At 31.2% G+C, this 10960-nt stretch overlaps 2 protein-coding genes across 3 annotated transcripts; both read left to right on the forward strand.

Moving 5' to 3' along the window:
- The first annotated feature begins 5498 nt into the window (after window positions 1–5498).
- On the forward strand, window positions 5499–6972 carry LOC127747621 (uncharacterized). Its single transcript, XM_052261706.1, has 3 exons — window positions 5499–5851; window positions 6398–6639; window positions 6736–6972. The coding sequence occupies exons 1-3, from the start codon at window positions 5662–5664 to the stop codon at window positions 6970–6972; spliced, it is 669 nt and encodes a 222-aa protein (XP_052117666.1). The 5' UTR covers window positions 5499–5661.
- On the forward strand, window positions 6956–8605 carry LOC107489310 (uncharacterized). 2 transcript variants are annotated; one of them, XM_052261551.1, is made up of 3 exons: window positions 6956–7122; window positions 7209–7310; window positions 8003–8605. In XM_052261551.1, exons 1-3 carry the CDS (start codon window positions 7051–7053, stop codon window positions 8051–8053), a joined length of 225 nt encoding a protein of 74 aa, XP_052117511.1. In that variant the 5' UTR covers window positions 6956–7050; the 3' UTR covers window positions 8054–8605. The 2 variants fall into 2 exon arrangements, with proteins under 2 accessions (XP_052117511.1, XP_052117510.1); XM_052261550.1 differs by having other exon boundaries at window positions 6976–7122; window positions 8023–8605.
- Window positions 8606–10960: the final 2355 nt, after the last annotated feature.

Below are 10960 nucleotides of genomic sequence, written 5' to 3' on the forward strand. Positions count from 1 at the left end.
CATTGGAAGAAGTTGAATAGTTGTATCAATAGTTGATTTGGAATTAGGGATTGCTAGTTGGCTTGGAGTGCACTAAAGCTAGATTCCCATGAGGTGAAGCTAGGACTTGTGACTCAAGTTGATTGTTTTCATTTGATTTTCCTCTATACTTAAGGGATAACTAAATGAAGCAAGGCCTAATTTTAGGGGACAACTAAATGAAGCAAGGCCTAATTGTTGTCAACATTGAATGGACTATAAGGATAGAATTTCTAATGCCAACCCTAAGCCAAGTCTTTTGATAATTGATTGTTTGTTTCTCATTACTTTGCTAAAACCTTCAAAGAATTCCAACAAGGCTTACTAAATCAATAAGATGCACACTTTGGCAATTCCAAGGGAGAACGACTCGGGAGACTAATGCTCTCGGATATAGATTGTTGTAGATTTGTTTGATGATGGATTTTGCGTTGGTTTAGATTATACTGCGATTGATCACTTGATAAATTCTATACCGGCAAAAATTCATTCGTCAGTCACCTTGCCCAAGTCTATCTTTTGCTCCTTTGAACTTGAACCTTTGTATTTGCCCTTGCTTTTCATCATCCTTCTAAATTTTCTAGCAAAAAACAAAAGCTCGTCATCTGAAATACCATCACTAGACTCACTCTCTTTCGGTTCTATTTGTGACTTGACGGCTATTCCCTTTTTCTTTGAGTCTGTGTTTGTGTGTGTGGCTTCATAGGCAAGGAGTTTTCCTCTTAGCTCATCATAGGTTATGGGACTTATATTGTTACTCTCGGTTAGGACAGTGACAGTGTTTTCCCACTCTTTTGTGAGGCTTCTAAGGAGTTTTCTCACCAAGGTTTGTTCTGCATAGTTTGTACCCATAGCATCAAGGTTGTTGATTATGATTGAGAATCTCTCAAATGCTTCATCAATGCTTTCTCCATCCTTCATGCTAAACATCTCGTACTCTTTTCGCAGCATATCAATCCTCATTTCTTTGACTTGTTTGGTGCCTTCGTATGTAACCTGGAGTTTCTCCCAGATTTCTTTGGCCGTCTTGCATCTTATTCTTCCCGTTGAAGAAAGGTGGTCGGTTGTTTGACTGACCTTCAGTGAGGGTGTAGGCAACTGTGGTTGTGCCCAAGTTGTTCGCCATTGGATCTTTGCTCCAAGCAGTTAAGCTTAATTCTTGAGATCTTAGCTCTTGATACCAATTGAAGGTTGTGGTAGGCTTAGAGAAGGGGGGTTGAATCTATGCCTTCCTTTTAAGTTGCTGTTATGAACCTTTTTTAAACAAAATTACAACTCTGATTCTGTTTGAACTCAGCAGCGGAAATTTATGAGATAATTTATTTTTGTCTCATGAATATCAGAAAACAGAACTTAGCAGAGAAGAGAAAAGAGAACACCAGCATATATCCTGGTTCGGTTGCCTTGTGCTATGCAACCTACATCCAGTCTCCTCCACAATTATGGAGGAATTTCACTATAGTTAATAGAATTACATACACCAATTTCACTCTCAAGTTCTATTCTAACTTGACATTGGCTATGCTAACTCCTAACTATTCACCCTTAGTGCTAACCCAACTAAGAAAGGGATACCAAACAGGTACAAGATACAAGACACTTAGCTAACCTAAAGAAATATGAAAATAACTCTAGGCTTTTCTCTCAAGTGTATCTCTCAGCCTTTTTCAATTCATGGCTTTTTCTTAAACTTTCTCACTTTGCCTTTTCTCTCAAGAAATTACAGAAAGATAAGCTTAGAAAAGTACATTACAATCAGTAAAACATGAAGGAGATTGACTTCATCAACAGCCTCTAAGCTATGTGAAAAACCAGCTTTGCAAACCTCTGAATTTGTTCTTCAGTGTTGGCAGAATGCTTCTTTGACAGAGAGCATTGTCCAAGTAGAGGAACTTCACCGGGAATCCTTCACAGAACTCAACTTCTCAAACTCTGGTTTTCTCTCCTTGGTCCTGAATGAACAGAAAAACTTCCTTTTAGCTCCTTGCATGTTGCTGGGTCCTTCTTCCAAGGTCAACATCTTGAGCCTTGAGCTTCACCAACCACAGATTTACTTTTTCTCCTTAATCCTCAGAGTAGAAACTTTCCTTCTGACTTTTCCAACTTATCCGAAAGCCAAGAAGGAGTAACCAAAATTGTCTTTCAATGGTCAACCAAATCTGAACCATAGAGATGCAACTTGGTCCCCAAGAATCTCTTGTGGCCGTGGATTTGAAACAGAATAGGACAGAGAACCACTTTCCCTTGAATGTCATTTTCGGATATTGCAGAGCGTTGGGAAGAAGGGATGAAGATCTGATGCATGCAAGATGAGATGGATTACCTTTCTTAAGCTTGATTTAGCTTGGAGTTACTGTTTTAGCTTCTGTGCTTCAAGCTTCACTCTCTCTCTCTCTCTTGCTTCTTTGGTCACTAGCTTATGGATGAAGCTTTTTCTCTCTTTCTCTTTCTTACTTTTCTGATGCTATGATTTGACTTGATTATAGAAGTGTACGTTGCTGTGGTGAGAGTAAGTGAGAGGGAATGAAAGCTTCTATCTTGTATGAGAAGCTTTGTGGGATGGATACGGGCTTGGATCCGGTTTTCATTAAGCCACCCGTTTGGCTCATTGGATCCTTTGACTTTGATTCTCTTGGGCTGTGCTTGATTACTTATCCATCAGCCTTGCTATATCATTTTCATACCATTTGGGCTGCTTGAGATTTTGTTGGCCTGCAATATGAAATAAATAATTAGCAACATATACTTATTAACACTTAACACTAATTATTTATTTTGCCCAAAAATAATGTTTGTCATCACTAATTAATTTAGTTAATTTCTTAACTCAACAACAATAATACTAATAATAATAACTATAATGTCACCCACTTATAATATAACTTAAACTACTAACAACAACAATTTTAACTAAATTTCTAGTAATAATCAGTAAATTTTTAAATAATAATAATAATAATAATATAAATAAATTTAACAATAATAATAATAGTAATAATAATAATAATGTACTATTTTAATTATAGTTATTAGGATGAGTTTACAAAGGTACACGTTTAATTATATTTCACCTCCTAAACTAGCTAGAAAATATGTATAGGATCTCAGCCAAAGTACACTTTAGGATTTTAAAGAAATACATTCTGGAAAATGATAACAATAAACCTAAACCGTAAACAGTAATCCATAGAAATTAAAAAGTTACAAACATATACACACCAATAAGAGAATATATTTATTTATGGAATTTTGTGGTCATTGGCAAATTATGTTTTTGTTTTGGACACACCGGGACCTCCGGGACCACCGGGTTTCAGTGGCGTGTGACCAGGACCAACACACTATAATAATAATTATAATAATAATAACTATAATGTCACCCACTTATAATATAACTTAAACTACTATTAACAACAACAATTTTAACTAAATTTCTAGTAATAATTAGTGAATTTTTAAATAACAATAATAATGTACTATTTTAATTATAGTTTTAGAAATAATCGGTTTATTTATTTCTAAATAATAATAATTATAATAATAATAACTATAATGTCACCCACTTATATAATATAACTTAAACTACTACTAACAACAACAATTTTAACTAAATTTCTAGTAATAATCAGTAAATTTTTAAATAATAATAATAATAATAATAATAATAATAATAATAATAATAATAATGTACTATCCTAAGCTAAAACGCTACACTACAAGAAAAAAGAGCTATTTTAACATCTTTTTTTTGACAATCATAATTAAATGTAAAAATTAATATATATATTTAACAAATATTACAAATGTCAAATTATCATATTTATTTTGATACATAATTTGACCGTGAAGAATTATTGTTTATTTTTGACGGTCTTTATTTTCAGCTTACTACTATTCCTCTTCTTCTCTTATCATCGACTCTGTTTCTCTTTTTTCCTTCCGTCAAATTTGGGATCACCTACTCCTCTTCTTTCCTTGGCTCCGGCTCTCAGTTTTGGATTCCACTACTCATTTTTCATATTCAAAATCTCAGTTTACTCTTCAATTTCAAGATTCATCTCATTCTTCAGCTCCAAAATCAACTTAGTCTTGTTAGGTATTTCTTTTTCCTCTCTCAAAATATTTTATTCTTTCATAAATCTGATTTAATTTTTGTTTTGATGCTTCAGATCTCAAAATTTTTTTGCTTCAAGCTTCTTATACTATACGTATTAAGGTAAGTTCAGATTCTCAGATCTATTCCTTAATTTATATTTTCTGATTTGGCTTCTTATTGAGCTGTTCTATGATTTGTACTTTTTATTTGTTCCTCATAGTTGATTTGTGGAAATTGATCTGTAATTTTGGTAAAGTTTTTGCTCTTTCTCATTTAATTTTTTTATTTTTTTATTCATAATAAAAAAAATGAGAGAAAGATAACTGTGACTTGGTGATGCAATGCTATTGTTTGTTCTGTTTCAGAGTTCTATTCATTTTATGTTTTATCTAATTTGACTTCTAATCTTTTATTTTTATTCTTTCTAATTTTTGCACACCATGTGTTTGTTCTTTTTCCTAAACCACATGTTCATATCAAATAGGAGTATCTAACTTTATTTTGAGAGTTTGGATTTATATATATATATGTATAAAGTTTGAATTTCTATAATATATTAGTTTGCATTAGTGATATTGCTTATTTGCATAGTTGCTTAATGTAGGTCAAAAAATTTTATCAATGGCTTCCAAATTGCTATTAAAGAAACAAAGTCAACCAACTGAGGCAAGTATTTTTTTATTATTGCTTATTTATGTGAATTGTAATTGTTAAGGTCATTTATAGTCTTCTAGAATGCATTTTTCTTGTTTATTATTGTTTGGTAATGCTGAATATTCTATAATTTGCTATGTTTTCTATGTATGACTCTGTATTAAGTGACATATTCATGCTTACTTTGGAGGAGTCAATGTTAATTCTCACTTCTCTCTTTGCCTGTTAAGTAATTTTTTTCATTCTAAGTTCAATTAGTTTCTCTATTAAGTAAAGATTTTAGCTGAACTATGCAATTGGATATGTATATATGGATGAAATAGGAATGGTATGTATGTGTATTATTGTTTTAAATATTGGTGGTAGTAGTTGTAGTTGTATTGTACTTGTAGTTAAAGATGAAGAATAGCTGCTAATGTTGTTCATTAAATAAAATATGTTGTTATAGTATGCATTCACTTTCGAGTGTGATTGGTTTAGGTGGAAATAGGATTATAGGACAGTAATAGTTCATGGTTGATTACGAATGAAAATTACTTGATGCTTGCTTGATAGAAAATCCTTTTGATGTGCTGTTGTTGGTTTTAATAATGAATATGATTTGTTGATTTAGCCAAAGATCTCAAAGATTGCTAATAGTGTTGCTGCTAGAAGAAAGAAAGGGATTCAGAGTCTTGTATCTAAAAGAAATTTAGCTCCATCAAGTCACTTACAACAAGCTAGTTTTCTTTCTAATAATGATGGAGAGCATGGAAAAAAAGCAAGTTCATCAAGTCACCCACAAGTTAGAAGGACATTTGACTCTCTTTCTAATGATGATGGAGTGCATGGAAAAAAAGTAAGTTCATCAAGCCACTCACAAGTTAGAAGGACATTTGACTCCCTTTCTAATAATGATGGAGTGCATGGAAAAAAAAGCAAGTTCATCAAGCCACTCACAAGTTAGAAGGACATTTGACTCCCTTTCTAATAATGATGGAGTGCATGGAAAAAAAGTAAGTTCATCAAGTCACTCACAACTTAGAAGGCAATTTGACTCCCTTTCTAATGATGATGAAGTGGATGAAGAAGAATTCGAATCCGGTATATTCTTTAGCATTCTTTAATTTCATTAATCTCTTTTGGATATTTATTATGAGGTGGATTTAGTTTTCTGACACAAAAATATTAATAGCATGACTAATTTTATTTGTATATCTTCCTTTTGACATTAATACTATACCATAAACTTTGAAGCTAGTGACTGCAATCCAAAAAATATTAGTGTTATACCATATAGATTTAAAGGGTGATGGGGTGTGAGAAAAAAAGAGAAGAGAAGAGAAGAGAAGGGCAGTGATTAAAAATTGAAGGAGGGGCCAGGGGCATGGGTCAGGGGTGGGTGCGTGCAGTGCAGTGCAAGGTGTGACAAAGACAAGCTCTTTCTTATTCTCCCCCCCCCACTAAATTAAAATTTACTGTTTTCTTTGTATTTTCTCCACTTGTTGTCTAAATAAATTCCTTGTATTGAACAATGCATAGAATAGAATTTAACATGTGCCAACTTGAACTTAATGTCTGATTTATCAAAGGCTAATATATGTCTGAAAAAATAACATCTTGCTCCTATTATTTCACTTATTTAAACAGATTTTGTTGCACCGAAAAAAAAAGTGAGAGGACCTACGCGCAATCTTGAGTTAGCAAAGTTACCAGCTGGAAAAAGACTTGACATAAACTGGAGAATGAATAGGCCAGTTGGTCCAAATGCAAAGCTGTTCAAATCAAGATGCACTGTTCTAGTTCGTGATGTGAAGAATGCACCACTAAAGGTTAAAGAATGGGCTGATATCAAAATAGAGAACAAAATAAAGATGTTTGACCTAGTTTTGGTAATATTCATGTTCTCCTTGTTATGTTTTCACTTGCTTTTTTTATTTTTATGTCTATAAAACTCACACTAATAGTATATGTTATGTTCTTTTAAGACATACTTTAAAGTTGAAGGTCGAAAGCATTTAGTATGGGCTCAAATGAATTCTTCTTATCGGAGTTATCGACATCTATTAAAGAAAAGGTATTTTGAACCTTATGATAACCCTGAAATTGCTCGAGCCAATATACCATTGGAAATGGAAAAAGAGGATTGGGATTACCTTGTGAATCTTTGGATTGATGAAGGCTGGCAAGTTTGTACTTCATATGACATAATAATTGTTAATTGACTTAGATTTAACTAGCCTCTTTTATCACATGTTATGACCTATTTTGTTAATTATTAGAAAATAAGTCAACAAAATAAGATGAGTCGAGCTGCAAATAGCATTATTCATACCACTGGTGCTAAGGGAGCCCAACAAAGAGCTGAAGAGGCGGTATCTAAATTTTACTAATTTATAGACTTAATTTGAAGATATTTATTAGTTGCTATATTTATAAGATATGTTATTTGTACATACAGTTTGAGCAAACAGGACAAGAAATTGACCGTCTTCGCCTTTGGGAGCTTACGCATACCCGTGTTAATGGACAAGCTTGCAATGAAGAAACTCAAGAAAAACTTGTAAGATATGTTATCACATATTGTGAGTTTTGTTTATTACTTTGATAACTTCTCAAAATTATTTCTTCCTTCTTTGATAACTTGTGTAATTCTTTAAATAAGTTCTACAAAAGATAGAATCATTAAAAAATTAGTTGTGCTTTGTCGGAAGTATTAGTATATTAGAAGTTGTTTCTGCTTCAGATTTTATTGTGAAAGTCCTGAAATTTTGTGTTTGTTGAATTATGATTAGACAAGAAGAAAAATAGAGCAGAAAGCTTTGCATTGTAACTAAATGACCTCACTTTATATATCATTTAGTAAATCTGTTCTATCTGTAAGCATACATTCTACTTTTATTTATATTACATGCTGTGGTGCAAACTCAGCAAAACTGGCTGCTGACTCTAACATCCTAACACTCAATATAAGAAAAGAGTCCTAACTAACCTTATTATCTTTATAAATTTTTTTCTTATTCTGCAAGATACCCTTAACATGTTGATTGTGCAATGTAGCTACTTTATAAATTTAAGAGGATTGTGCAATGTTGATATTTATGAGATCCAACGTTTAGGAAAAAAGTGTTTAAATGGACTATGAAAGTCTTGAAAAATTCTGTTATGCAATGAAAAAATTGGATTAATTAGGCATTAATTTTTACAGTAAGCATTTATATTCATGTTTACATATATTTTTATTGATTTTATTAGGTTGATTTGATCCATTTTAGGATTTACTTAAGGAATTATCATCTCAAGTAAATGAGGGAATATTAGAGATGAATGAACATGAGGTGATGGTAGAAGTATTTGGACCTGAACGACATGGACGAGTTCGTGGTTATGGAGCTGGCGTGACACCTACACAGTTATGGGGTCCTAGATCATTCATATTTTCTGATCTCCAAATAAAGCTTCAATGTGCAGAAAAAAAATATGAAGACTCTAAAATAGAGGTGGAAGATTTGAAGAAAAAAGTAGATCATATGGCAGGAATACTTGAGCAACTATTGGATGGAAGGTTGCCTATAGTTCAAAGTGATAACAATCCTACTTGATTAATGCTCAAGACTTTGATGAGTTTATGTATAATTCATATAGCACTATACAAAAAAAGAACATTAATATGATATTATGATATTGAGTATTGATTTTGGTACTTGGTGTTAATTGTTCTTGATATACTTATCAAATGCTAAATAAAGAATGCTATTTGTACTAGTTTTGAATCATGATCAATGATCAAAATTGCAAAGCTTTTGTTTGATTTTATACAATGATTATGTATGATAAAGTAAAAGCATATTCATGTCACAGTGGTAGAATTTTATTTTGTCTATTATTATAGTCATTTTTATTTAAAAAATAAATAATAGGTGAAACCTTAACTTTTATAATAATGAATGTCAAAAAAAATATGATTGAGTTTTTTTTATGGTAAAAAATTGTCAAAAAATATCCATGATATAGTATATTTCACGGTTAATAATTGTAAAAAATTATTGTTGAGAATTTTTTATGGTCAATAAGTGTCAAAATAAATAGTATTTTTGACGGTTAATAAGTATCACAAAAAATACATTCTCAAATTTTTTAACATTATTTTTGACGGCCAATAATTATCAAAATAAGATTAAACTTTTTTCACAATTACTTATATGTTAAAAATACTATTTTTGACACAACTTTTATTAACATATTTTCATAGTTAAAATAGTGTCAAAAATTGTTTTTTTGACGAATTTTAATTCTTTTTTGACACATATAACCCTCAAAAATAATCTATATTGTTGTAGTGGCTACTACTACATCAGGCAAACAAACAACTATAACTAAAACTCTTAACAATTGTAATTATAATTTTAAATACTAAAAATAAAAATAAAAATAATGATGACATTAAGAACAATATTAATACTCAGTTTGTTGTTGTTATATATCTCTTCCTAAACTATCTCAAATAATAACTATAATTAACTTTCTAACAACACTAATACTGATTTTGAAATATTAAAAAAAATTAATAAATACACTTACATAGTCATCATAGCTGAGATAATTTATAATATGATATTCAAGACGATTTACATCTCTATATTTTTTTTTCTTCGGCATCTTACTCTACCTTGTATAAAGAGATTATGTGTGTTCTTGAAGGATGAAGAAGAAGAAGGAATGTGGCTGCTGGTGGGCGGGGATAGATGAAAATGATGGTTTGAGGGAGTTTCGGAGGTAGGTTTGGTGGTAATTACTTCATTGCTGGTTGAGGGGGCACCGTCCTGGGGAGCAAGGGAGCTGCGACGCGTGGAAGCTCCTTCACAACTCAGACCGTCTGTGTTGTGCTTCAAAATCGGACTGTCCGATTAGCTCCCCTCCAAAACGCACGGTCCGATTTCCTTGTCCTCTGATCTCACACATTTGTTAAGCACAGAACCTCCCCATAACGTTGTATAGCACCAACACTAGCTCCATATCAAAATTAATTTCCGTTAAAGTGATTGTAAATCAGTAAGATATTCAATCACAATTCACAAACAGTACAATACCTATATTTAATACAATTAGTAATAAATTAATAATTTTTAATAATTATTATAAATACTTTTTGTAGATTTTATAGACCTTAAGGAAGAAAGAGTTTGAAATAAGTCATTTTTTAATCTAAAATAAACTTTTGAGTAAGCAGAAATTTTTTTATTTAATTTTTTTAGTCATCTGTAAAAGTTTAAAGATAAAAAAAAGTAACACGTATTCTGATTTAATCTTCAAATATACAATAAGATCTACATTTAGTCTCATATGATATAGTAGAATTTCACTATAATGATCAATAAAACTACAAGCACTAGTCCAAAAATACAGACAGATACCTAAAACCGATTCATCCCAAAACCAACGACAAAAACAAATAAACCAAATTAATTCTACTCAGATAAACAAAATTGCGATTTCGAGCTCACAAACTAAGACAAATAAAAAATGATAAGATCAAATAAAACCAAATGCAAAACTCAAACTTAAACAGAAACTATTTTGTCTTTTCTTCTTAAATCATGCATTTTTTTCTCATTGGCCTTTTCTCAAAACCTTTCTCACTATATCATGCCTTTTTCTTATCAAAGGAACACTCAGAAACCAAAATCTAAATATGTGAAATAAGTCTCATTAAAGAAGAACAATATCACTTAAATTTTCTTCGTGATGAATCTGTTGTGTTTCTTCTTGCTTGTTCTTGTTGCTTAAATATCTTCTGATCTTATAATAATTCAACAGCTGTTTGATAATCTTCCTAGCCGTTGTAATCATATCATGATCTCTTAAAGTTTCTGTTTGGGCTTTCAATCTACGACTTGAATGCAAGTCACATTATTATAAGCATTCGAGTTAGCACTACTTCCACTGGACATGCAAGGAATTAAGGGACAAAGAACAAAACGAGACATCTAAATTGAGAAGACTATTAAGAAATAACATTCACTATAAAATACACGCATAATAGCAGCGGTTTTTATCAATATTAACTAATACTTGGTCTATATTTAATTTTATAGTATTAAAATTTAAAATTTAAAATTTAAAATTTAAAATTTAATATTTAGTATTTAAAATTTAGAATATTAGCTAAATATCGGTCAAAATTTATAAATTTTGTTTGACTATTGCTAATCT

This window comes from Arachis duranensis, chromosome 5, assembly GCF_000817695.3.
Source record: "Arachis duranensis cultivar V14167 chromosome 5, aradu.V14167.gnm2.J7QH, whole genome shotgun sequence".
NCBI lineage: Eukaryota > Viridiplantae > Streptophyta > Magnoliopsida > Fabales > Fabaceae > Arachis > Arachis duranensis.

Excerpts from the sequence above, each read along its gene's own strand:
- LOC127747621 (XM_052261706.1), top strand. The coding sequence starts at position 5,662 with ATGATGGAGTGCATGGAAAAAAAAGCAAGTTCATCAAGCCACTCACAA. Across the intron at positions 5,852-6,397 it reads TGAAGAAGAATTCGAATCCG|ATTTTGTTGCACCGAAAAAA; the intron begins GTATATTCTTTA and ends TTATTTAAACAG. Across the intron at positions 6,640-6,735 it reads AGATGTTTGACCTAGTTTTG|ACATACTTTAAAGTTGAAGG; the intron begins GTAATATTCATG and ends TGTTCTTTTAAG.
- LOC107489310 (XM_052261550.1), top strand. The coding sequence starts at position 7,051 with ATGAGTCGAGCTGCAAATAGCATTATTCATACCACTGGTGCTAAGGGA. Across the intron at positions 7,123-7,208 it reads AACAAAGAGCTGAAGAGGCG|TTTGAGCAAACAGGACAAGA; the intron begins GTATCTAAATTT and ends TTGTACATACAG. Across the intron at positions 7,311-8,022 it reads AAGAAACTCAAGAAAAACTT|GATTTACTTAAGGAATTATC; the intron begins GTAAGATATGTT and ends GATCCATTTTAG.